Source organism: Sinocyclocheilus anshuiensis, unplaced genomic scaffold, assembly GCF_001515605.1.
Source record: "Sinocyclocheilus anshuiensis isolate Anshui unplaced genomic scaffold, SAMN03320099.WGS_v1.1 scaffold553, whole genome shotgun sequence".
In the NCBI taxonomy this organism is placed as follows: domain Eukaryota; kingdom Metazoa; phylum Chordata; class Actinopteri; order Cypriniformes; family Cyprinidae; genus Sinocyclocheilus; species Sinocyclocheilus anshuiensis.
In genome coordinates, this window is record NW_015539821.1 from 2,528,125 (window position 1) to 2,554,444 (window position 26,320).

The 26,320-nt window shown below is 37.7% G+C and overlaps 4 protein-coding genes across 6 annotated transcripts; 1 reads left to right on the plus strand and 3 right to left on the minus strand.

The window, feature by feature from the left end:
- Positions 1-1,445: 1,445 nt before the first annotated feature.
- On the minus strand, positions 1,446-5,837 carry LOC107684094 (uncharacterized). Its single transcript, XM_016480274.1, has 2 exons — positions 5,745-5,837; positions 1,446-3,764 (listed from the first exon to the last, which is right to left on the minus strand). Exon 2 carries the CDS (start codon positions 3,749-3,751, stop codon positions 2,342-2,344), a length of 1,410 nt encoding a protein of 469 aa, XP_016335760.1. The 5' UTR covers positions 3,752-3,764; positions 5,745-5,837; the 3' UTR covers positions 1,446-2,341.
- Positions 5,838-9,682: 3,845 nt separating this feature from the next.
- On the plus strand, positions 9,683-14,874 carry LOC107684091 (synaptotagmin-15-like). Its single transcript, XM_016480270.1, is given in 9 exon segments — positions 9,683-9,944; positions 9,976-10,195; positions 10,474-10,482; positions 11,446-11,588; positions 11,698-11,993; positions 13,063-13,233; positions 13,492-13,603; positions 13,687-13,866; positions 14,670-14,874. Coding segments are annotated over 9 exon segments (1,308 nt in total). The 5' UTR covers positions 9,683-9,916; the 3' UTR covers positions 14,819-14,874.
- Positions 14,875-15,977: 1,103 nt separating this feature from the next.
- LOC107684092 (uncharacterized) lies at positions 15,978-21,015 on the minus strand. Of its 3 annotated transcripts, none has more exons than XM_016480271.1 (5): positions 20,410-21,009; positions 19,323-19,362; positions 18,399-18,519; positions 17,997-18,122; positions 15,978-17,111 (listed from the first exon to the last, which is right to left on the minus strand). In XM_016480271.1, the coding sequence occupies exons 1-5, from the start codon at positions 20,565-20,567 to the stop codon at positions 16,636-16,638; spliced, it is 921 nt and encodes a 306-aa protein (XP_016335757.1). In that variant the 5' UTR covers positions 20,568-21,009; the 3' UTR covers positions 15,978-16,635. The 3 variants fall into 3 exon arrangements, with proteins under 3 accessions (XP_016335757.1, XP_016335758.1, XP_016335759.1); XM_016480272.1 differs by lacking the exon at positions 19,323-19,362 and having other exon boundaries at positions 18,399-18,521; positions 20,410-20,514; positions 20,587-21,000; XM_016480273.1 differs by lacking the exon at positions 17,997-18,122 and having other exon boundaries at positions 20,410-21,015.
- A 783-nt stretch (positions 21,016-21,798) lies between these two features.
- LOC107684095 (uncharacterized) lies at positions 21,799-25,819 on the minus strand. The gene is made up of 4 exons (XM_016480275.1): positions 25,710-25,819; positions 23,274-23,963; positions 22,835-22,964; positions 21,799-22,745 (listed from the first exon to the last, which is right to left on the minus strand). The coding sequence occupies exons 2-4, from the start codon at positions 23,911-23,913 to the stop codon at positions 22,334-22,336; spliced, it is 1,182 nt and encodes a 393-aa protein (XP_016335761.1). The 5' UTR covers positions 23,914-23,963; positions 25,710-25,819; the 3' UTR covers positions 21,799-22,333.
- Between the last annotated feature and the right edge of the window lie 501 nt (positions 25,820-26,320).

Here is a 26,320-nt window from a genome sequence, read left to right on the forward strand (position 1 = left end):
TGTTTTTAGTAAGCACTCATTTATCCAAAGTGACTTACAGTCCACTCATTACAGCAACAATCCCCTTGGAGCAACGTGGAGATAAGAGCCTTGATCAAGGGCACAATGGTTATTGTTCATAGCTTGTACCTTGCATATACGCATGTAACTTTTCAACTCTATATTAAACAACTACACACCACTTCATTTTCATAATAGGTTTTACAGTTATTCTTACTCAGAGCTTTAGCTAAACTTCTTTGAGTACAAGAAAGGAAAGGTTTTTTATATTATAGTTTGTGTGATTTGATAATAGTGTGAATATGTTTCTCATGTTACCAGCAGAGGGCATAAGAACCAGAATACAAAGATGCAACAGGGCCTTTGAATCCTACTTAAGTTTTTTGTTCTGGTGGAGCAGATTTAAGACAGGAGATGCTGAGATATTAATTACTATATGCATTTGACTATATTCAGACTGAAGGGAGTTTTATTATGTTAGTTTATGATGTGTCCCTGCTCACCTGTTGTATTTACTCCAAACTGTGAAATACGGTACAGCAAGGAAAACAAAACAGAAGGGAGCACCTGTTCAGGGGCAGTCAATAACAGGGAATGTGCCTGCTCAACCAATTGGTCAAAATTACAATGAAAGAGCCATGGAAATTTCCAGGGCAATCTACTGGAACACAGTTCACCAAGTTTAGCGGGAACTTCTGACATGTTCTCATGCCCCACTTTTTGTCAGTGTTCTTCACAAACAAAGACAAATGTCATTGCCAGTGAGCCAGTGAGAAATCCCATTGTCTTAGGGCAAATTATTCTAACATAAACAACACTTACTGTACTGTTTTAAAATAACAGACACAGAACATTGTTTACCAACCGCTTTATTGTTGCTCATACATTTCAAGACATTCAGTATTCTCAATATTAGAACACATTAGTGTGGTTTTTGTTTTGTAGAACGCCAACATAGAGCTTGTTTTCATCATACTGTAAGGTGTTGATCCAGTAATATCTATATTTTAAATCACAATGCTGTGGTCCAAAAAAGAAATCAGATTGCTTTGGCAAAGAAAACAAAAGCAGTTTGTGCAGCACAGTATACTGTTGATTTGGTCAGAGATTCTGTATACACAGTTACTTACCTACAATAAGTGTCATGCTATTTAAATGAATATAATCTAAACATTATTGACAGAGATTGCTCTAAATACAATCCATAACTTTCATAAAACCATGACTGATTCTGTATAAGATATAGTCGGGATATAGCACATGTGATTATGATATACATTTAAAAAATCAAACTCTTACACTGAATGTCATATGAACCATTTTAACTTTAATATTTTAACATTATAATGAACAAACTATAAACATTAATGATATTATATAACAAAAAAGATTTATGAATATGTAAAATGATGTGAAAATGACCATAATTATCTTTGTCCTGTGAATGCAACCACAAAATATCCTCCAGAATTAAGTTGTGACATGAAAATAGTGGTGAGATTATGCTTTTTTTTTTCAGGTCAGATTTTGGCACCAAAGTGTACATGTTTTACTTTTTGAATTGATTGAGATTGCCCCTGAGCATAGAACCAGGACTGGGGCTTAGTTTTAGCTCATAATGTACTATATAAGTGCAGGAACATTGACCTTGAATCTATATTTGCTAATCATCAGTAGGCCTGATAAGAACAGAACAGAAAACAAAGAAATCTAAATCCATCATGATTTGAGGGCTAGCGCGTAGACTAACTAGAACTAGCCTTCAGATCTGCTCCAGGGAGCCCTTCAGGGTGTCCAAGAGTTCCACTAATTTTAATGTATCCCTAGCTAATGTTCAGTAATCTGTTGTTTGCTTGACAAAATCCAACTAGTGCAACCAGACATTTTTAGCCTATAATTAGCATTTAAAAAAAAAAAAAAAGATAATACTCAGTGCTTACCAAAATCATCATTTTGGTATTTCGAGCCAAAAGGGGCATCTAAAAGATAAATTGGAAGTCAAGACAGGGACAAGGCCATGTGTGAAGGTAGGTAGAAACACACCATTATATGTAAACTTTGAATGGTAGCTCAATGCAACGCTAGCTTGCAATGTAACTCCAAACATCACTGCTCTACTGATCCAATAGTGGAGCTTTAATAGCTTCAACTAAACGGACAAGGCTTTGGAATATTTAGAGATATTATTTGAAGGAAAATTTGCTTTAGCTAAATAAATATATATGCCACGGGCTATTCTCAATCCATTTCCACCTTCCAGCAAAAGCCTGTACCTTTCTGTTTTACCTTTTCTAGGCATCCACATACTGAAAAGGCAAGCTCCGGCCCTTCACTGATCACTTCAGTCTCCCACAGTACTGGGGTTAGAGCAACACGCTGAACTGCGCAGTGTTCTTATAATGCCTTCGCTCTTCTTCCGTTGCCTGGGCTGCAGTGCCAGGCTGCTGACATTGTCCGTGGAGTCTTCCGTTTGAGCAGCCGCAGCTGCAGCTGCAGCAGCTGCAGTCTCTTCGATCTGAACTTCCAGATGCCTTTGGATTGCTAGGCCAAGCTCTTCAGGGTCCACAGCTGCACCATACACCTCCCAGGTCATACCCTCAGCATCCCATTCCACCTCCTTCACAGGGGTCCTATGACACATGTGTTCCATGGTCAAAGGTGCGTCCAAGGTAGGATCCACTCTCAAACTAATTTCAGGTAATACGTGAGAAAGAGGGGAAGCAAGGGAATCAGACACAGTCTGCACACCAACATCTCTGAGCTCATGGTCAGATGTCATAGTAGTGGCATCTTTGACTGTCCTGTTAAAGCCAGTCTGACCTGTTCTGTCTAGTCTAAGGCAAGAAGAGTTCTGCCCTCTTAACTCGGATCCACAGCAATGGCCTGTACTCCGGCTGTCAAGTCTGGTCTCGCTGACTGAGGACACAAGTGGTGGAAAACCGAGCAAGCCTGAATGGAGCAGTGATCTTTGTCCTGCACAAGGGCTTCCTGCACAAGGTGGCCGTGATATCAAATGTCCAGGGCATGGAACAACACTGCAAGTATTCCTCAAACAGGCAGTGCTTATCATGTGTCCAGAAAAGGTAGATCTATGGCATGCAGTTAAATGATGGCTTTCGCAGTTGCTCTGAGCATGGTCTTCTGTATTTGCTCCCTGTGGTGTGAAGTTGTTGCTAAGACGCGAAGAACTCATTCTACAAGGCACTCTGCAACAGCTGCATCCTGTCAGGTTCTCTGCAGGTCCGCAACATCGACAACATCCCTCTCTGCACACCAGACCCTTCATCCTTAAATCCTTATTTGTGGATGGTGCGTGTGTCACACACTTCACACCACTATGGACCTGATTTTGCCCCAGGAGTGGATCTTGCGTTTGAGTCCTTCTGGGTGAGTCCTCCATGAAGCTCCAGGAACTTGCAGTTCCTCCATGCCAGATTACAGTCTCAGGGGTGCTGTTGCCACTGCACATGCTCCCCTGTTCATGGTCACAAATGTTCACAGGGACTCCCGTCGATGGTCCACCCAGACTGATAGGCCTTTGAGTACATGCTGCACTGCTTACGCTCTTACGCAAGTTCTGACTGTACCATGCCAGCTCCCTTTGTTGAGGAGGTCCACTCACCATTTCTGTCGAGCTTTTGGATAAAGAAATAATTGGCAGCTCATGGTCCTCCACTGTTTCAGCGTCCACAGATCCAAGACTGATGCTTGGGAGGTAGATCTCAGATGTAGGTCGTTGTCCTTCCTCCATAGTGAAATATCTACTGGTAAAGAAGGACATACAATTATAAACTAATTATGAAAAGTATATTATTCATATATAAAACTTAATTATTCACACTATATATTTTAAACAATTATAAGTTTCTCAAGATAAAAAGGCACACCAATTCTTCCTCTCTTTAGTTGTCTACTAGGCAATCCATTAAATCTGATTAATCTGAAAGACCCTTAAACCTTTACTTTTACGATAGATAAAGCTGAGATTTCTTTTGTCCTTACTGCACATAGATTAAAGTGAATAGGACAGGGAGACCCCTTGGGAATATCTCCCTTGAATGATTGACCAGATTACAGACGGATAAGCCCAACTTCAGTCTTAAGATCATTAGCTACAACATGGGTATGCCAGCTCCTCTCAGAAGGACATTAATCCACATGGTGCTCCAGCACAGGTGGCTGATTTCACTCCACATGGTCCCATAAGGACTGTAGGTTTAAATTTACAAACTGTGCCATACTTTAAGGTGCAAATCATGACTGTAAGAGTGTGTTTCTCATTTTTAGGAACTCTTGAGAGCAATGAGTGAATGTGTGTCAGGCCTGTTCATGTTTACATCACACTTCAGCCACTCCAGCAGATTTTTTGGGAGACACTTTTGGGTCTGTCACTCCCTACTGTCAGCACACACATACTGCTGACTCCATACTACAGCACACTCACACTCTGATCTGTACAGTTATTCAAGGCACACTTCAAGTAGTGGTTACTTGCCATCAAGGTGCCTTTTTAAAGCAACTTGCAGTGGACTAAGTGAAGCAATATTACCTGTGAAGCAACTAGAGGTTAAGTGCCTCAAAGACACTGACATTTCAGAACTGACAGGACAGGAGTAAACCTTGCAACCTTTGCGTTATCTGCTCGGATTCTTAATCATTAGGCCATCACCATCTGTTTATGTCCCTGTGACTACTTGCTGAATCATACCATAAAAATAATATAAACTTCCAAGGCTGCCCACACAGAATCTGCATATGCAGAACTCTGAAGAAAGCACAGCAGATTTCTGCAGAATTGGAACACGCAACATTCACAAAGTTCTACAAATTTCTGAACCCTTGTGTGTTTGTTGTAGTGTTGTAGTGAATTTGACTATGCTTTCATCTACCTAAGTGTGTAATAGACTTTTGCATGGCCTATAATTGTTCTCATGTTCTCAAGAAAAGGTGTTTGGTTCCATGGGAACAGCAAATCGAAAGCCCATGTGTGTCAAAGCCAGTGTTCATCATCCATCACATAGACTGCAAAAAATCAGCAAAAAATATATTATCATAAAATTATAAAACATTAAAAATAGGCCTGCATAAGCACTTTTTTTAATCTGCAGGGTAGCACTACTGTGAAATAAGTTTTCAACTAGTTTTATTTACAGCTATTGAACAATATTTAATACTGAGAAGTACATCATTTCGTGAGTGTTTCAAAATAATAAAAATCTCGAAAATAACCTGTACAAATGACCGAAACTCTAGCAGAATGGCAGATGTTATCTCTCCACAGTTATCATGGGAAAACATGATACTTATATTCCCACTGCATCTAAAAATAACAGACAAGGTGTTCTTCCACCTAAACCCACAGTCTAACCTCCATCCTTGTAGACAACCATACACCTGTACTAGCGCCAGACTGTGACACACGCACACACACACACACACACACACACACACACGTAAATATAAACACTCCAGTGAAACTCTCATCCCCTACAAGAAAATCAAACAAGAAAAATCTCACCTTTTGGTTTTACTAGCAAACATACATGGTCCAGTCAAGGCCTTGTGTCACCCTTTGTCTTTCCTTCCTTGTCATCTTCAATTCTCTTTTTTAAAGCCTCGTTTTACCGTTTCTTTTCACATTGAGCAGCACTTGCTTTATGAAGACACAGCTGTGGTTTCCCTCATGGCCACAGGTAAGTCAACAACCTCCCTCCCTCCATGCACACACATGCACACGTACATACCTCCCACTTCCTCCTCTCGTCTCCTTCCCCTCTGCCCAGACGGCTCCCGCCTCCTTCACTTCTTTCCTCTCCTCCACTCTTGCTCTCTCGATCCGCTCTAAGTGAACAGGACAGTGTAAGTGTATTGCTGGATTATCAGTCGTTGTCATCTGATTACACACCACACGCTCCCTCTTTGAGAGGAAATCCACAGTGGAGGGGGGAGGAGGTGCAAAGACACACAGACAGAAATGGTGGGAAGGCAAGAAGCGCTATATGCCCAGTGGAGGGGGCACAATTGTGTGAAAGTTTGTGTATGGGGTGAAGGTTGGGATTTAGAGGAAGAACAGGTAGATAATATTGATATGTCACAAAAAGAAATCTGTTATCCTTCCAAATTAATACAATAAATACTCGTCTATATTTCTTACACACACATGTTCATTCTCACACACTCGTAGCTCCTGCCGCTTACTCATCCATTCTCTCTCTTCCTGTTGCTATAGAAACAGCCATGCTCAATAGGAGACCAATGAATTTTCTTCGTCTTTTTTTTTTTTAAGTTGTCATGGGAACAATGAAAACAGTCTCTTTGAAAGAAGGGCTTGTGGTGCCGGGAAACCATTATGATATATGTCTGTGACTCATTTTTCTTATTCACCTCCATATGGCATTTCAAACTCACAGGTTACCTGTTCCATAATAATTCAGGTTCAGAGGTTAAGCAAAGGCAAAATCCTGACATGTTGTTTTGTGTATAAACATGCTGAGGTTATCTATCGATCTATCTATCTATCTATCTATCTATCTGGAGCAGATCTTTTATAATAAATTGCTGACAGTACAATACTGGACAATGATGTAATCTGCAGAATTTACACTTCAATTATGAGACTACAGTGTTTCCCATACATTGAGTGCAGGTGTTTTTATATCACTGTATTTCTGAAGGAAACCACTGTCTTCAGAAAACTGGATGTAATTTTCATTTCATCTTGCATGTAATGTCTGACAAAGCCGTGTTTGTGAGCAGAACGCTGCTTTGTGTACAGCCGTTACCAGGGAAACCTCAATCTCTACCACTCCAACAGAGAATGAATTTGCATATATATGCCGCCACACATAGAGTGTAAGTCAGTGGGAAACACTGGACTATGGTATAAATAAATTCAACAGTGTAACAGTTTCACTGCAACGTTATAATGTTAGAATTAAAGAACAATAAACATAATACATATGCACTTATCTGTACATAGTAAATGCAGTTATTTTTAAGCTGTTGTTGACATCCTATCTAAAACGTGATTTAGCCAAAAAAACAACAACAACAATAACGTTACCACTCTAATATGTCTTGCAATATCCGTGCGTGCAAAGGTTCTGCGTGATCCTCTTGTTTAATATTCTCGGGGTCTGAATCTGGCTCAAATTGATATGGCTATGGCCATTGGCAAGGGGCGTGGCAGTACTGAAACAGCGTCTAAGCTGTTCGCCAATCACAACGCACTGGGATAGCTAACCAATCACAACACATTTTGTTTTTCGGAAGGCGGGCCTTCATCAAACCCGGAACTAATCGAGCCGTTTGTGCCAGGCTGGGGAGAAAGGTATTGTAATAATGTAAATTATGTGAAAAATAATGCATTTTTCGAACCACCAAGCATGAGAGCATGTTCTAGTACACCCCCAAAACAAAATCAAGACTTTGTAAAAGAGCATAATAGGACCCCTTTAATGTGCTAACATGCACTGTTGCTAGCTAGCTCTTGCCAGACAAAATCCAACATTAGTTACTTTGACACATTAAATTTTATTGGACTTTACTTGGTTCACTTAGGTTTCTGCTACAGTGTCTGAGGATGAGTTTACAGTAAGTAACGGGTGTTTTTATTGCAATCAAATGTCTAGAAACTCAATGCAAGTTAACCACATTTAGAGGTATTGTGGGAACAGCAGACGTGTTGCCTGATTACAGCCTTGATAAACTTCCCCTGTTCTCCAAGAGTTATTCATTAACGCTTAGTGAATGCAAACTAGGCTGCTGCAGACACCATAACATTCAGTCTGTAGTTATTAAACCAGTCTGTGAGCCCTGTGGTGGCTGATTCACTGAGATCAAATCATATTACAGAAGTAACATCCATTGTTAAATTAAACATTTCAGATTAGCTTTCAGCAATTACCACTTTTATTAAGAAGTCCTTTTAACTTGCTAATTGCCTGTAAATAGTCACAGTTTGCTCACTGGACCGAATCAAGGTTTTGTGTTTGTTTGGATATAAATACTGCAACTGGCAGAGCTCATATCGCTCACTTGCTTGAGCCAGTTTACGGTGTTGATTAACTAACCTGGGAAGCCTCAGGGGGCTGACTGTAGTACCCCGCTGTAGGGTGACCGGGCTGTCAGAAGACACTGCTTACTCTCAATAAGGCATCAGGAAGAGAGCCCATGAGACAGCCTCTGGGCAAAATGAGAAACCGGTGATTGGTGATTCACACTGGCTCTACTGGAGAGAAAGAGAGACTTTATTCAGTTAGGAGTTAGCTGTGGCCATCCATGGCTGGTGAGTAGAGGATTATTGGAAGCTGTTGTACAAACTATACTTGAGACCTGTTTTACACAGATATATTATTATGTGATAGTGGATCTTTAAGACAAACAGACGACATTGTCTGTTTTACCAGGCTGCAAATATTTGATCATCTAATGCGACTTAAAATAAGTTGTGCCAGACACATTATTATGTACTATGTGTGTTAGTTGCACCAAAGCTTTCTTTACCAGACATGAGGGTCTAGTGCTGTCATAGCGACATGTATTTCTGTGCGTGCTAATGTGGTATGCTATTAGACACTGCTGAGCAGTTAAGTGACCCTGTACACTAATAATCTTCATGTGCAATTGAACAATTATTGACCAGTGAGGCAAAGTGCCCTTAGAATGCACAATTATGAGAGAATGCTAATAAAGATGCTTAAATGCATACAAGTTTTCCCATTTTAGCTTACAGATACCAGTAGTTATCTGAGAAACCATTGCGCATGTCAAAAACATATTTAAAAGGACAATTCACCCCAAAATTTAAATTCTGTCATCATTTGAGCACAAAAAATAAAAAGATATGTTAAATAGATATTTGAAAGAATGGAATTGTCCTACAATGAAAGTCAGTGGGGTCCAAAACAACATCAGAGCCCACTGACCACTGTATAGACAAAAAAATATATAAAGACATTTGTCAAAATATCATCTATTATGTTTCACAGAAGAAAGAAAGTCATACAGATTTGGAACGACATGGGCCATGGGAGTATCTCATATTTAAACATGGATCTGTACATTAATTACATGTAAAAGTAAGCAAACAAGCTTAACATTATAGAATTCTTTTCAGATTTTTAAAAACTATACTATATGATATATTTGTGTGTGTGTGTGTGTGTTTAAAGTGTTAAAATTACATATTTTTTCATAAAATCTGAAAAACCACACACACAGTACATATACTGTATATGTGAGTGTGTAGTTTTTCTGATGCACACACACACACATACATATGCATATTATATATATATTTTTCATAAAATAATACTATAATGTTAAGCTTGTTTGCTTACTTTAAAGTGTTAAAATTACATATTTTTTCATAAAATCTGAAAAACCACACACACACACAGTACATATACTGTATATGTGAGTGTGTAGTTTTTCCTGATGCACACACACACACATACATATGCATATTATATATATATTTTTCATAAAATAATACTATAATGTTAAGCTTGTTTGCTTACATTTAATTAGTGTACAAATCCTTGATTAAATGGCCTAAGCACCGCAAGTCTTAAAGAGATATATCATATTTATTTTGAAGAGTTTATGTAAATTTGACTTTAAATTTCTGAACTATGAGCTGTATTAAATGAACTACAATACCTGTTAGGAAGTTCTGGTTCACTCGCACTGTATTCCTCCAGGTGGCTGCAGTAAATCCTCTATACAGGAGAAAACAGGTTGTTTTTGTTGCTCTAGAAATAGCTATGTTTCTTGAGCAGCAAAAACACAATGTGCTCCACCTCTTACATGCAGGTCTCCACTAAAGTGTGTTAACACAAGACACTTGACACATCTATTTAAAAAGCATGAGAGAAAGAGACTGTCCAATGGTGTCACACAGCAGCTTTAGTTAATGCAAAGCCATGTTCTCTGTTGTATGATACACTGAGTGAGAGGGGAGGGTTACTGGCCGCTGATTTTGATTTGTTTCTGTGCCATTAGAGCCACTTGTAGCGCTGGCTTGTGGATTGTCTGCAGCATTTCTGTTCCTGCTGCTGTTTGGCCTATCAGTGTATCTACTGTGGAGGAAGAGACTAACTCAAGCGCTCTACAGGGGACTGATACCTGCCACCCCCACAATCCCACGATGCACCACTCCAGTGCTTCAGACATCACAGAGCAGCAGCTATGGGTAAATAACAGTATATATATATATAATATGCAGATATAAAAGTGTAATTAAAAAAACAAACATAAACAAACAAGTAAATAAATAGACATAAGTGAATAAATAATAAAATGTTAAAAAAACATTTATTTGTAAGAAAATGTAAATAAACATCTGTTTGGCCTATCAGTGTATCTACTGTGGAGGAAGAGACTAACTCAAGCGCTCTACAGGGGACTGATACCTGCCACCCCCACAATCCCACGATGCACCACTCCAGTGCTTCAGACATCACAGAGCAGCAGCTATGGGTAAATAACAGTTGTTGCTCGTCTGGAAATGGCAATAGTATACAAGATGTATACCGTATCACTGCAATGTAAGGTGAAACAAACTGAATAAATACATCCGATTCCCATCCAAGCTCTTGGGATTTTTTTTTTTTTTTTGCAGTAATGTAAGGGAGACTGGTACTAGTTGTCACAGGGATTATAATAACGTTTTGTGGGCATGAATACATTTTCTTTAGCAGTACAGGTTTTTGTAGCCAATCCTTCATGTCCTTCATGTCTTCATCCTTCAACAGGTTTTTGTAACCAATTCTTCATGTCATAAGAGAGATGCTAGATGTCACACATTTTACTTAATTAAAATGTCAATTTTTATATCTGTTTATTATATTTAATTGTTTATTCATTGATCATATTTATTTGTATATCACAAGTAAATTTCTATTACTAATTATTATTATTAATTTATATTACTATCTTAAATATTATGATTCTAGCATTATTTATTTATTCATTTATTTATTCTAATACATATATATATATATATATATATATATATATATATATAATATGCAGATATAAAAGTGTAATTAAAAAAACAAACATAAACAAACAAGTAAATAAATAGACATAAGTGAATAAATAATAAAATGTTAAAAAAACATTTATTTGTAAGAAAATGTAAATAAACATGATAATAAATAAATATAATATAAAATATAACAAAATAAATAAATATAAATATAATAAATAGATATAAAAATTCACATTTTAATAATGTGAAATGTGTGACATCTGTAAATAAGCATAATAAGTAAATGAATAATCTAAAAATATAAAATTAAATATAATAAATAAATATTTTTAAAAATCACATTTTAATAAAGTAAAAATGTGATATCTGGCACCGATGTCTCTTATGACATTTCCGATGAAATGTGGATTGAAGTGCATCTGCACATTTTTATCTTTGGATTTTCACAGCTCAGGTGATGTTCCTTTCTTTGTGCCTCCTCGATTCAAGAGAACACCCCAACTAAACGAGGAGAAAGAGGAAAGAGAGTATGCTGAGGAATGGGAACTCCATCCAGATCTGCACACCCAGCGAGGCTCTGTAACATTAGGGAGTATGTCAGGAGGACTGGAAGGCATTAGACATCAGAAACGATGATAAAGAAAGTATAAAGAGAATGTTTTGACTGTTTGTTTCTCATTCTGCTCAATGTGGTTCTCGAGGTTGGTTCCCCCTTGGCAGCATAAGACCAGACCTGTACCAGCTCCCAGAGGAACCCAGTGAATGGGCCCTTCCCGATGGCTCAGCTGTTCGTCTGTGGTTCGCTCTGCGGTACCAGCAGGAGAGAGAGCAGCTGGTGGTGTCTCTGCTCCGTGCCGCAAACCTGCCCGTTCAGTGCCAGGGTAATGTCACACTGGTAAAACTGCAGCTGTTGCCATCTGATGATCGACGACACCGTCAAGCCAAAGCCCGGCGGAAAGGTTGTCATCCACAGTTCAATGACACCTTTGTGTTTCAGGTAGAGTCTACTGATAAACACTGGCAATCTAAGTCTCACTGTATGTGGGTACATTATCAGTCTTCCTCATTATGTGGAAATTCAAGTGCTTTAATGCTTCATGATTTGTTTGTGACTTCATTTTCAAAAACATTTTATTCTAATTAATGGAGAATCTATGAAGACATTTAATAGTTGATGTCTCCATCTACTGGCCATTGCTAGCAGGTTTTCTGTTTCATTCCTCTAAGCACTTAGAGGAATGTTCTGGGTTCAGTACAAGTTTGTGACAAACTGTTGATCATTACATTTTTGGGGTTAGTAATATTTTTTTTTAATGTTTTTGAAATGTTATTTAATGTCTCTTATCCCTCAACAAGGCTGCATTTATCTGTTCAGATACAGTAAAACAGTAATACTGTGAAATATTATTACAATTTAAAATTCATGTTTTCTATTTGAATATATTTTAAAATGTAATTTATTCCTGTGATGGCAAAGCTGAATTTTCAGTAGCGATTACTCCAGTCTTCAGTGTCACACAATTCTTCAGAAATCATTCTGATATGCTGATTTGGTGCTTTTGTTGTTCTGAAATAAAATAATAAAAATGTTAACTGAAATAAAATAAAATATTTTACTATTATAATTGTAATATTTTAATTCAACTAGTTCCCAAGGAAACATTTTCATTTAGTTTAACTTAATGTATTAATATAATAAATATAATATAATATAAAAACTAATTCAAACTATTAATAAAAAAATCTACAATACAGTATCTCATTGATACTAATTGGTGCTCAAGTCAAATTTCCAATTATTATCAATAATAAAATCTTAATATTTTTGGGGAAACTGATACATTTATTTCAGGATTATTTGATGAACAGAAAGTTCAAAAGAACAGCATATGTTTGAAATAGAATTGTTTTGTAACATTATAAATGTCTTTACTGTCAGTTGATTACTTTAATGCATCCTTGCTAAAGTATTAATTTCTTTCCAAATAAATAAATAAATGACCCCAAACATTTGAACGGTACAGTCAGAATAAGGTCTGTTACCTGATACCTCTGCCTTCTAACAGGTATCTAATAGCTGCGTTGACCACTGCTCTCTGAAAATGAGCATGTACACTGTGGACCATCAGAAGAAGCACCATCTTGTAGGTCAAGTCATGATTCCACTCAGACATTCTGAACTAAAGGAGACGGCAGGAAAAGTGCAGTGGAGGGATCTGGACAATGAAAGTGATCAAGTATGACACTTTAATATTAAAGGAATAGTTTACTCAGACATGAAAATTCTGTCATCATTTACTCACTTTCATGTCTTTCCAAACCTGCATGAATTTCTTCTGTGGAACACAAAATAAGAATTTCCACAAAAGAAAGAAAACCATTCAGGTTTGTCATTGAGGGTGAAAATCAAGTTTTCATTTTAGGGTGAACTATCCCTTTAATCAGATTTTGGGGGAAAGAATGCTGTACTAATGTGTGCTTATTACCTGTTGTAGCCCCTTTCAAAAAATGGTGACATCCAGGTGTCTTTGAACTACAATCAGTCCCTACACCGCCTCACTGTGGTTGTTCTACGAGCGAGAGGGTTGCAGTGTTGCAGTGATTCAGGTGAGAAACAAAGTAATAAAAATACAATGCCGTGACAAGAAGTCTTTGTGCATCTTTAACTTACATGTAAAATGATGTTACAGGTGTGTGCGCCCAGGTCTCTCTGAAGATACATACTCAGGTGGTGAGGAACAAGTGGACCAATGTGGCGAAAGGAAATAATCCATCCTTTAATGAGAGGCTTACCTTCAGACTCCTCCCCATGCAGCTGGACACAGCCTGTCTGACCCTACAGCTCCAGCAGCCCAGCACAGAAGAACCTGGTAACTGTCAGTCAATCATTTCCAAGGCGACAGGGCACCACTATCCTGCTATATGAAAGTGTTTAAAAAAGCTCCTTTAAAAAACATGTATTATCATTAACTAAAACTAAGCTATTAAGAACTAAAACTGAACTCTACACTCTAAAAAATGCTGGGTTAAATACAACCCAGCGCTGGGTAAAATATGGACAAACCTAGCAACTGGGTTGTTTTGACCCAGTGGTTTGGTTACTACCCAGAAGGTTGGGTTAAACATTTAACCCACCCGCTGGGTCAAAACAACCCAGTTTCTGGGGTTGTCCATATTTCACCCAGCGCTGGGTTGTATTTAACCCAGCATTTTTTAGAGTGTAACTAAAACTGAAATAAAAATAAATTAAACCTAAATAGTAATATTTTGAAAAAACAAATGACAAATGCATTCAACAAAATTACTAAAAATTCAACTTAATTGAAAACGGATAATATATAAAAATGAAAGTTAATTCAAAATGTTAAAAACACTCATATATTTATATGTACTAAATACCAAAACCTATTATTAGTAATAATAATAATAATAATACCATACCCCATTTTGATTAATCACAACTGGTTGACTGGTTACAACAAAGAAAAATGTACAACATTTAAGAAATATTTAAAACAAACAAATGTTGATGTAAAATGAATAGAAACATACATAGAAACATACAAGTTAATTCACCAGTGGTCTCAGATATTACAGTTATTTTAAATGCACCATTAAAAATTTGTTACCTGTGTATCTGTACTCAGTCACTATATTTTGTCTGTACTGGCAGTGTTGTTGGGCATTGTGGTCATTGGGCCGTTCATGTATGCGAGGGGCAGAGAGCTGGAACACTGGAACGACATGGTCAGCAAACCACAGGAGCTGGTCAGGCAATGGCACCCGCTGGGATCCGCTGACACAGTACAGGAACTCCAATGAACAACATGCAAGAAACTCAATGCCACCTCCCTCCTCTCTTTGAAAACAATGATAGCCTTTTTTCTTGTCTTTAAGGTGTAAGTGTTTTTTCAGTACAAGGCTGATGTCAGAAAATCAACTGGAATTAAACAATGTTTAAAGAAAAAGTTTATTGATAGCCAGTTGTGAATGAGGTTTGCATTTAATTACATAATTTTAAATGTTTGCTCTTCAAAGTCTCATCAGAACAATTGTGTGACTTGATGCAGGAGGTAAAAATACAGTCTAGTTGTACCACAGGGTTCTCACATTTTTAACCCATGAATTTCCATTCCATTTGTTTATGATTAATAGATAAGGATTTGGTTTCATTTTGATTCATTTCAGACTGATTTGCATCTATCCAGCCATACTTCAATCCTATTTTCCTATGTAGGGTCGCAGTGATTGTTACTGAATTGTTCAGACCAATTTGTGAACTGGTTTGATTGACTCATTGAAAAGAATTATTCACTCACTAATTGGACATATACTACCATTCAAAAGATAGGATCCATAAACTTTAAATAAATTACTAAATTGATGAAAAGAGACAGTAAACATATTTATACTGTTACAAAAACATTTAAATTCAAATAATTGCTGTTCTTTTAAACTTTATCAAACAATCTTGAAAAAAAAAACATTTTATACAACATTAACCAGCACAACTGTTTTAAATGTTGATAATAATGAGAAATGTTTCTTGAGCACCAAATCAGCGTATTAGAATGATTTCTGAAGGATCATGTGACACTGAAGACTGGAGTAGTGGTTGCTGAAAATTCAGCTTTGCTATTAACGGAATAAATTACTTTTGAAAATACTACATTATTACTAAATAAACCGTTATTTGAAATTGTAATAAAATTTCATAATATGACTGTTTTTACGATATTTTTGATCAAATATATGAAGCCTTGGTGAGAAAATTAAAAAACAATAAAAATCTTAACAACCCCATACTTTTGAATGGTAGTGTAGCAAACTACACAATAGCAAAATCTAGTCAGCCTGAGGGAACCCTGCACACAGTGTGAAATCCCCCTACCCCTACTAAGCCTACATGCATGCAATTGTAAGTCGCTTTGGATAAAAGCGTCTGCTAAATGACTAAATGTAAATGTAAATGTAAATGTAATATGGGTTCAGGTCACTTTGACAGAGGTTTTGTACATGGTTATTTTTGCAGTTCTCAATCCATAATAAAATTTACACTGCTCAAATTTGGTACATTAGGTAAGTCTGCTTTAACCTGGACTGTGTTTGGACCCAAAGACTGTAAACATAAGTCACAATTTTCATCTGTTAATCTATTTCCCTTGGTGCATTTTGCAACACGGTTGCATATTGTGACCTGGGTGCGTGTAGCTGCTCTGACCCCGAGCGCTGGGTCTGGATAATCCACTACTGTAAGGCCTCTTATGGACTAATCACAGAGTTCAGAAAGGCTAGCAGATTGCAGCTCGGCGTCCACCTGTTCTCATCTTCTATGTACAGTCAGCGTAGATCTACAGGACTTAAACTGCCTGGACACAACATGTCTTGTGACCTGGCTTGTGATTTTGGCTCTTGTTTGGGACCCTCGGGTTCAGGTGGAATGCATTCAGACGTGACGTCTGAGCAATAGGGAAATGAGAGCAATTATATTCTATGTTTGTGCCTTCAGATCCATTCTTTTTAACGAATGGCTGAAATGAGCTCCTTAAATGTTGGGACATGGTTCACACCAGATCACCAGTTTAGGCCACCTCAGATGTTCATTAATATTGTGAATCCAAAAGCACTATGATGAAGCCTCACAAAAGGGTATGAAGCACTGCTGCCCTCAGATTCCTGTTTCTCGGGATGTTCTTCACTGAGCATTTGATAACTTTATACAATTTAGGGCAGCTGCCTAGGTGGGCAAAGTTCGGTAAGCGGTGTCCAGTCTGGTGGCCGTTTTTCACGCCCCACAGCATTGTGGAGCACCTTTGAAGCACTTCTACTGCCACAGAGTACTGGCCGTTAGTCCACTGTTTCAGCCTGACCTCCATCACAGCTGAAGAGAAGCCGAAAGAGTACCGTGAGGTGCCACGGAAAACCCGCTCCCCCTCGCCGAAATACGCCCCTTCTTCCCAGGAGAGCATGGAGCCGTCTTCTTCACCCATGTCGGCCAGGTTACAGATGGCCAGAAGGCAAGAGCTCAACAGTGTCTCGTTTTCACTGTACTGGAGAAGAACCGACACCAGTCGTGGGACAGCTCCAAGCCTCAGGAATCGCTCCTGCTGCAAGTCTGGCAAGAAAATCATCACTCTTACATTCCAAACTCAAGAGTCAGCATCAAGACTGCTAGACTCTACTTAGCACCCTATTTTTCCTGAAAATCTGCTATGAAGTTATCAGAGGGACACTCCACCCAGAAATGAAAATGTCATGATCCCTCAAATGGTTCCAAACCTGGATTCATTTAGTTTTTCTGCAAAACACAAAATAATATAATTTGAAGAACATTGGGAACCAAACAACATCGGAACCCCTTTGACTTCAATTGGATGGACAAAAAAAAAAAAACACTGAGGAATTTCTCAAAATATGTTCTTTTGTTCTCCACAGAATAAAAGAAAGTCACAGGTTTTAAACGACATGAGAGTGAGTAACGTATGACTTTAAAAATATATGTTTATTTTATCTCTCTTGACATTTTTGAGCTATTTGAGGTTATTTGACTCCGAATCCTACCATTAAATGTTTTACAGTTAAATTATATCTGGCATTATTCACACACAGCTCTTGCACACTCTACTTTTCTATCTCTCATGTGAATGTCACCTGTTCCAGTGAAATCACAATATAAAAGGCATTCAAATACAATATTGTTTCCAATGACAAACTGGTGCATTTTCGAAAGTTTTCAAAATTTCAACTATTTTAAAATTTCAAACATTTTTTTAAACTACACTTCGTTGTCTCAGATTCAGGTTTGAGGCTATAATCCAAAAATAGCCTCTGATACAAATCAATTCAGATCAACCTTTGTTATGGCAAATAGGGTGCTACAAATGTTACTAAAATCTGTCTTACACAATGACATATTAAAGTATGACTAATGCCTCTCACATCAGTAGCGCTTTTAAGGCCTGTGGTTAGAAGAATAGGGCAAAAGTTCAGGTTCACTCACTACTGTCATAGCAAATTCTCGCGATGGCCTTGCTAACGTGAAGGAGAAGGTCCTGGTCTTGGCTTAGCAGTAAGGTCACAAGGGCAGACACAATGCCTGTCTCAAAGCATTGCTCTCTCACAGGAGCTAAAGAAAGATGGAATTATAGAATAATCAGTAGTCAGCCAGTGCTCTTTGACTATGAGTATTAAGTTAGATGTCAAACTCCCATTTTTGCTCCCAAAAGCTCCCATTATTTGCAGTTTATACAGCTTATTAAAGGGACAATCCCACCAGCAACCTGAGGTTGTTGTAGCTAAGGTCTTTTTCAACCTTTCGGTTACAACTCAGCCCATATTTTAACCACAAGGCTACACCAACAAACACATGCATTATATTTGTACATAAAACATTTGTTCTTACCATCTCTGGCCAGTTCAGCTACCAGTCTGGCAGTGTGAGTAGTGAGCGTACTCTTTCTTCTTAAAATCTGAGCCAGAACAGGCAGAATCCCGCTTTCTACCACCTGCTCTGATGCGCCTTTCTCTAGGGCAGGAAAAACACATTACACAAAGTTTGGGGTCAGGAATATGTATTAATGTTTTTGAAAGAAGTGTCTAATGTCTGCATTTTATATGATCAAAAATACAGTAAAACAGTAATATTGTGAAATATGATTACAATTAATAACAGTTCTCTATTTTAATATATTTTAAAATTTCCGTAATGGCACGAGCTTTCCAATATGCTGATTTAGTGGTCAAGAAGAAAGTAATTTCTTATTATTATGTTGAAAACAATTGTGCTGCTTAATATTTTTGTGGAAACTGTGACATGTTTTCCGGAATTCATTGATTCATTAATGAAGAAAGACTTCAAACGAACAGTATTTATTTAAAGGGGTCATATGACGTTGCTAAAAAACATAATTTTGTGTATTTGGTGTAATACAATGTGTTTATGCGGTTTAAGGTTCAAAAAACACATTATTTTCCATATAATGTACATTATTGTTGCTCCTCTATGCCCCGCCTTTCTGAAACGCGTCGATTTTTACAAAGCTCATCGTTCTAAAAAAGCGAGGTGTGCTCTGATTGGCCAGCTATCCAGTGCATTGTGATTGGCCGAATGCCTCAAGCGTGTGACGGAAATGTTACGCCCCTTACCATACTGTGGTGCCGTCTCCCAGCATGATGAGACAAAACCAATAAAACCCATTACAAACGAGGCATTTAAATACGTTTTTTTTTTTTTGGGGGGGGTAAAATTATAAATGTCTTCACTGTATTTTTTGATCAATTTAACGTGTCCTTGGTGAACAAAAGTATTAATTTTAATTGTACTGACCCCAAACCTTTGTACGTTGGTGTATATAAAACCCATCCCTCTGAAAGTACAACAAATTGGATAAATTGTGTACATCATGCTAGACCATTCTTGTCCGTAGTGAACATACGCACAGATTAACAAATGATGTTTCCACAAACTACAGAGGTCGCTCACAGCTGGCTACCTGGTTGCTTGTGTACAAAGGAGCAGTCTGGCTAATCGTTTGTGTCACTTAATGGCTCTCACAGAGACAAATGCGGATTACAGCGTCTCTGTTTTCAAATCCACAAGAGTTGAGTATCCTTTTCACAACCATCACTGTTGATGTATTAATAATGGTTTCTCACCTGTGCCTGGGTGATTTGTGATACACTATGTAAGGGATAATGCACAGTCAGCTGGTCATTATCACAAAATAAACCTGACAGTACACTATCCTGCTTTTTACACATGAAACATTGATTTAATCTGTATTATTTAACTATGTGAGAATAAAGTTAATGCAAAGTGGTATCAGAGACATAAAACTAGCATAGCTATGAAAGAAACCATTTGCTTAGAACGACAGCTAATTATACGGTTTGGAGGCCATTATGTAAAAATATTCAACCTTAGAGTGTTGCAATTGACCAGGCAAAATCTAATTTTCCAGAGAGACACATAACTTATGATAGTAGCCTCAGTCACGTCTAGCCAAAGTGTAACAGCAATACGTACTAAGCAGCTTTCAGAACTCACTCAAAGTGCTGGCATATTCTGCATTTAACTAGCTCATACCAATTGACAACAGTTACAATTTACTTTATACAGGCATAATCTATTAAGAAATGTCACAAAATATTATATTATAATTATAACATAATATTGTTATAACAATATTATAACATAACATTATAATATTATAATGCTCAGAGGGCCTGGTTTCTGTTACATAAGCGCTCAACTAGTACTAAGCATGTCTGCATTGACTCACTTCTTTCTCAAGTTTATTTAGACATATTTAAACACACCAATACAACCACATGTACATTCTTGATCTGGCTTCTCCCGTCCCAAACAAATAATCTAAATCTTAAATTATATAACAAAAACCTGAAATACTCACTTCTTTCTATGGCAACATTCAATGCTGTGTCCAAATATGGCTTTAGTTCCTCCTCGACGAGTTCTGTGCTCACACTGATGGCCTCTATTGCAGCACTTAGTGAATCTGAGAAAAGAAAATGTACATAAAAATGCACATCCTTCAGACAGTCTTCGCATTGTGCCTGTTGTTACTTACCCTTGGGCGCATTGGGCAGTGGACGACTGGCCCCCATCTTGTCAATATGTCTATGTGAGGTTGTGATGACCTGTTTAGTTCTCAGCACTGCTTGTGTCCCAGATTACCACGGCAGTCTAAACCGTGTTTCTGATCTAAAATCTCACACAGCTCCATCTCTTGCTTTGTATCAGTATATGTTTGTGGGATATTGTCCTTTTTTGTCCTCCACCTGTTTTCTTTCCACTCTTATTTGGGCTCTGTATGTTTGCTAAAACAACCTCCTCCCTCCCACACTCATCACATTTATTTTCTTCCTCTCAATCCCTGGCTCTGCACCGCCTGCTCTGATTCAGACCTTCACTAATGCACTCCAAATCCTCAGTCTGATGAAAGCCTCACAGTGGACAGGATACCTGTAGGAAACCCTGTGAACTGCAGAACGCCCACATCAAATATCTCCTAGAGGGCAGAAGAGAGAGAGGAACAACAAACAGACAAACAATATCATTGGCTCAGCTACAAATCTGACTCCATGGTGAGGATTTTGTCTGCTTTTTCGCGAGGGATTCAGAAAAGCTGCTTTGTGGGGAAATCTTTTGTGAAAGTACAAAAGATTACAAAGTAGTTGAAGTGAACATAATTGAAAACAAAGCAATTAGCCATTATTGATATATGAGAGGACGTATAAAACAGACCAATTACAACAGTAACTACATGTTATTAAATTAAACAGTTTTACATGTTCTGAAATAATTGTGCAAATGTTGCCACCACAATGCTAGTATGATGCTATGTGGCTGCAAAGCTGTTCTGAATGGTTGTAAACATATTGTTACATGTTACTTACTGGATCATATCAAAAATGTCTCTATGATGTTCTGGATTGTGTCCCTCCTTCCATATTTTGCTGTTTAATGAAAATAGCAAGATGTTTCACAAAAACCCAGTTTCAGATATCTCTGGCTCGTAGCACAAATAATGTGAGATAAGCAACGCACATTAAATTTTAACACCCGTAAAATGTTAATACTTAGGGTTAAGGGTTTGTTTAAATCCCTAACCCTAATTATGTGCAATAGCTATTGCAATAAACCCATTTGATAAATTTCAGTCTTGTATTAGAGTGGATCCTTTCACGCTCTGCTAGCAATAAAAAAGTAATAAATATACAAACTGCTTAAAAAAGGTAATGCTTTTAATACAAGCATATGACGAGCAATCTGCAAAACGTACAGAGTACAGGCTACAGTCATTCACATACACTACATATCAGACACAAACAGAAAAAGGAAATAAATAGTCCGAAAAATCAAGAGAAGATATGTTCTTACTCAAACTAAATTGCTTGGGGTTTCTATGATTAAGTAAAACAGAATCAAATAACACTTCAGAGAGAAAATTCTAAAATGAGACTAACAGAAACTGATATTGTGATTCATTTCATGAGAATACAACATAGTGCTTGAAAAAAAAATGCTTGTGTGCTACTTTAATAGCATACGCTGTCTGTGTACATTTGTTCTTTACCACAAATGACAAAACAAAAGATTGAGAGCGACACATGATTGGTAAAGTATAAATCAAAACATCTCTGTCGAACAGCTTCTCAGACCCACATTATTTTCTTGATCAACCAGTTTGGGAGGAAAACAAAAAACTTGAGAGAAGGAGAGAAGTCTAATGTTTATAAAACTATAATTTTCTATGAAAAGCTTTTTGCACTCAGAATTCACAGTGTCTCTCAGCACCTTTCAGGCACATGATGTTACGCAAGACCTGCATTGGTGGCGTTAAGTCCACTGGAAATGGTTTCGTATCCTACAGAGACTAGTGTTAACACGCTGCTCTCCATCTCTGTGGACTGCTGAACTTCAGGAACAACAGAATCCAGCCGCATCTGTTTTCCTTTCTTCTGTCCCCTTCTGCCCTTTTCTTTAGGTTTGCCGTCTTCCGTGGTGGCTTTGGGCTTGCGGTTGCGTTTCCTTATCCTTCTCACTGGAGGTTCGGGTTTGGGGTCAGTGTTCCCTGAGAGGATTCGGATTTGTCGGTCAATGACGTTATCTACGATATCGAGAGCCACATCCATCATGCCATTACCAAGACCATGTGTAACATTGGAGAACAAATGTGTATTCACAGGGTCATTAAAAGTCTTCCGCATCTCCTCTAGATAGTTCCTGTTTAACAACAAGAAACAACCAAAATTACTGGTTGAATCACAGCAGAACCATTTAGCATTCTTTTTACAGGACTACCAATACTTTACCTTGTTTCAATGATTTTTGACCAGTGCTGTACTTGGTTTGTTTCAGGTAGCAACTGTTTCGCCATATTCTCATAATCAACATATTGCAGTGCAAAATCCTTCATGTCTTTGCAAAGGGCAGCTGTGTCACCTAAAAAGAATGAAAATTCATGTAATTATGTAAAATTAATTTGCTTCAACCTTGTCTAAATTGATTTTAGGTTGTGGTTAAAGAGTTCACCCAAAAATGACAACTCTGTCATCATTTACTGACTCTCAAGACTTACTTTCTTCTACAAAACAAGATCTTTTAAAGTATATTTCAACTGATTTTGCCCATAAATTGAAAGTCAGTGAGGTCCAAAACCACACTGATGACTTTCATTTTATGTGCAAAAGGCCATTTTATGTTCAAACTGGTTTGATTTTTCATTTTTTTAAGTATATTGTCCAGACGTACCTTCAGTTAGTTTAGAAAAGGAACTGGATACTGCTGTATTGGTGCTTGGTGACAGTCCAAAGACATTTAGGGACTCTAAGAGTGTTTTCTTACTAGCTGGACCTCGACTCACTCTCGTATAAGCAGCCAGAGATCGGAGAGACATCTTCTCAGGCGGTTCCAATCTCCTCTTCACCTCTTCATAAAGGATCTGGTACTTGCGGGCCTTTGAGCTCTTCATGTTAGGGTCCAGCAGGGAGGCTACCTCTGCAAAAGGGACCTGCAGTGAGTTCACTGCACCATCTTGAGACGGCGCGGCACTCTGGCCTTCTGATGGACCTTGTGTTGATAAGTGGTCTTGGGTCTGAATATGAGCCTGTGCTTCCACATGACCTTGCGGTAGAGTCTGCAGATGTGGAGCAGGCTGGATGTGTGACTGAGTCTGGATGTGAGTTGGCATCTGGATGTGCGATGGGATCATGTGCGGTACAGCGTGACAGGAGACTTCTTGAGGTACCACGTGCTGTGCGATGATTTGTGCGATGTTTGGAGGTTGTGGTTGTGGCTGATACATGGTTATAATGGGGTTCCCGACAGAGACGTGGACGACATCACTGTTCTGGGGAACAGCGGACATGTGCATACCGGCAGACGGATCCATCTTTTTCTCACAAGCACAATGATGACCAGCTTTTTAACGCAAATTTGTATCTTAAAAAAAAAAAGTATAGTTAAATAAACATGCACACACACACACACACAGGTTTGTTTTTGTGAAAAGTGGGGACATCCCATAGGCGTAATGGTTTTTATACTGTACAAACTGTACCAACCCTACACCTAAACCTACCCCTTACAGGAAACTTTGTGCTATTTCAGATTTTCAATACACTCCATTCTGTGTGATTTATAAGCGTTTTGAAAAGTGGGGACATGGGGTAATGTCCTGAAAAGTCACCTTCTCCTTGTAATACCTATGTCATACCTTTGTCATTATACAAATTTATGTCCTCATTTGTCACAAAAACGCGTGCACACACACACACACACACACACACACACACACACATACATACATATATAAACATAATCTTCCTATATTTTATATTTAAGATAACCTCTAAGTAAGTTCTTATAAGTACAAATGTATATAATGTGTGTGTGTGTGTGTGTGTGTGTGTGTGTGTGTACTTCACAAAAACGCGTGCACACACACACACACACATATATATATATATATATATATATATATATGTACACACACACAGCAATTTTTGAATTGGTGAGTTAAAATGCTAACATTTTAGGAACATGTATTAGGAAAGTAAATAGTCAATTTAGATATCATTTTGACTTTATTTTTAAAATTATTATTTCATGTGATCACTTTATTTATGTTTATTTATTTTAAATTCACCCGTTGCTAATTTTATAGAATTTTTGGTAGTATTAAGACTATACTAAATTAAGATTTTTCTTTTTTTATTCAGTGCCACATGAACCAGAGTGAACACATTTTTACAACATTAGCTGCCAGACAAAAAAAGTTAAATTAATTTCAGTGTTTTCAAAACACTAGATTTATGATTTAATTTATTTAAAAGCCCATTTATTGATATGCTAATGCTATTTTCGTTTTCTGAAAATAAAACAGCACTTCAAAAGACACATTTCTATCATACACACCAATTTTATGTTTACGTTTTTTTAATCCTTCCAAAAAACAAACAAACAAAAAAAAAAAACAATCTCGAGTAAACACAATGATAAAACATGCAAAATTGTTTCTTTTTCCAGTCCAAAAAATTCACAGGTCTATGAAATGTTCTTTTATGTTTCCAAACATGCTAAACTTGACAAATCCTATGTAGTATTTTGTAGGATGCTTCTTAAATTTTGTTATTTATGCAAAATTTGTTTAGCATTCCATTATTTATTCCAAATAAAGAAGACAACAAAATATTGCTGTAGGAAAGGAGACAGAACAAACAGCATTTCTCATGACCTTATTGCAATTAGCACATCTTTGTTCAAAGATACAGGTTGGAACGCGAGCCGACATGACGTTTTTGACAGACGGCTGAAGTTTGGAGCGCGTGACTGTATGTATCTTACACACTCTGTGCGTTACAATCACCCAGTAAAACAACTGGGTTGCAGCACCTGCGTTTGATAAAGAATGTGTACGTGATATAACGTTTCGTTTATTTCACATAGAGAAGTTATATACACAAAGAGCCGAGTACAAAAGTCTGAGCTGACTTTGAGAGGAAAGATAATCTACTTGTTTTGATGAATAGTAGGACAGGCCAAAGCCACCATTATGTTTGAATGTTGGTGATATTCCACCGTAATTATGTGCTCAAAAGCACCCAAACCTCCGTTTCATTCGGTCTGTTCTGGTTACGAACGCTAACCTTGAATCAGACACAAGTTAGTGACAGTATTCTTACTTACCGCTCTATGGTTAGAGTCGTATTTAAACCGTACTGATCCTAGAACAGTCCATGGCGAACCGATCGAAGGTCTCCTTCTTCACCGATCCTATTTCGGCGGGTTGCAAATCAGCAGACGGGGCACAGACCCATAGCTGCCGGAGCTCGAACGCTCATTGGCCAATACCGCTGTCAATCATGTTCATTGGAAGCGCTGATTCGGGGAGGCCTGTGTCAGTCATGTTACGTCAGAGTAAAAAGGCGGAATATCCGGAGCTTAAAATGGTAGGACGTGAACAAAGCTTCCAGATGTCTTGTCTGTTTGTTACGTAATGTTATTGACAAAAACAAGCAATGGTACTTGGCTTGGATTTATTATATTGAAGTGATCAAGTCAAACACACTGTGGATTTATAATTTGTTTCCTTGTCAAATTTGCCATGAAAATAAATACGTTTTCATGTTCAAATAATAGGTGAACTCTTTGCACTACGGTATACTGATCACAACTTGTTGTTTTTCTTGATAGATATGAAAACTATAAAATCTCAATTCTTGGACACAGGATGTTATTTTTGTACAGTTCACTACTTATTTTCTACACTAGATGGCGGTATTTCTTCTTAAATGGCT

What these genes read in the sequence shown, in the direction of transcription:
- LOC107684094 (XM_016480274.1), bottom strand. Translation starts at nt 3,751, where the DNA reads ATGGAGGAAGGACAACGACCTACATCTGAGATCTACCTCCCAAGCATC.
- LOC107684092 (XM_016480271.1), bottom strand. Translation starts at nt 20,567, where the DNA reads ATGCGAAGACTGTCTGAAGGATGTGCATTTTTATGTACATTTTCTTTT. An exon ending in GAATGTTGCCATAGAAAGAA is followed by an intron (nt 19,363 to 20,409) that starts GTGAGTATTTCA and finishes TTGTACTTTCAG; the next exon opens with AGGGATGGGTTTTATATACA. An exon ending in AGCTGAACTGGCCAGAGATG is followed by an intron (nt 18,123 to 18,398) that starts GTAAGAACAAAT and finishes ATCTTTCTTTAG; the next exon opens with CTCCTGTGAGAGAGCAATGC.
- LOC107684095 (XM_016480275.1), bottom strand. Translation starts at nt 23,913, where the DNA reads ATGGATCCGTCTGCCGGTATGCACATGTCCGCTGTTCCCCAGAACAGT. An exon ending in CTTTTCTAAACTAACTGAAG is followed by an intron (nt 22,965 to 23,273) that starts GTACGTCTGGAC and finishes CATTCTTTTTAG; the next exon opens with GTGACACAGCTGCCCTTTGC. An exon ending in TCAAAAATCATTGAAACAAG is followed by an intron (nt 22,746 to 22,834) that starts GTAAAGTATTGG and finishes GTTGTTAAACAG; the next exon opens with GAACTATCTAGAGGAGATGC.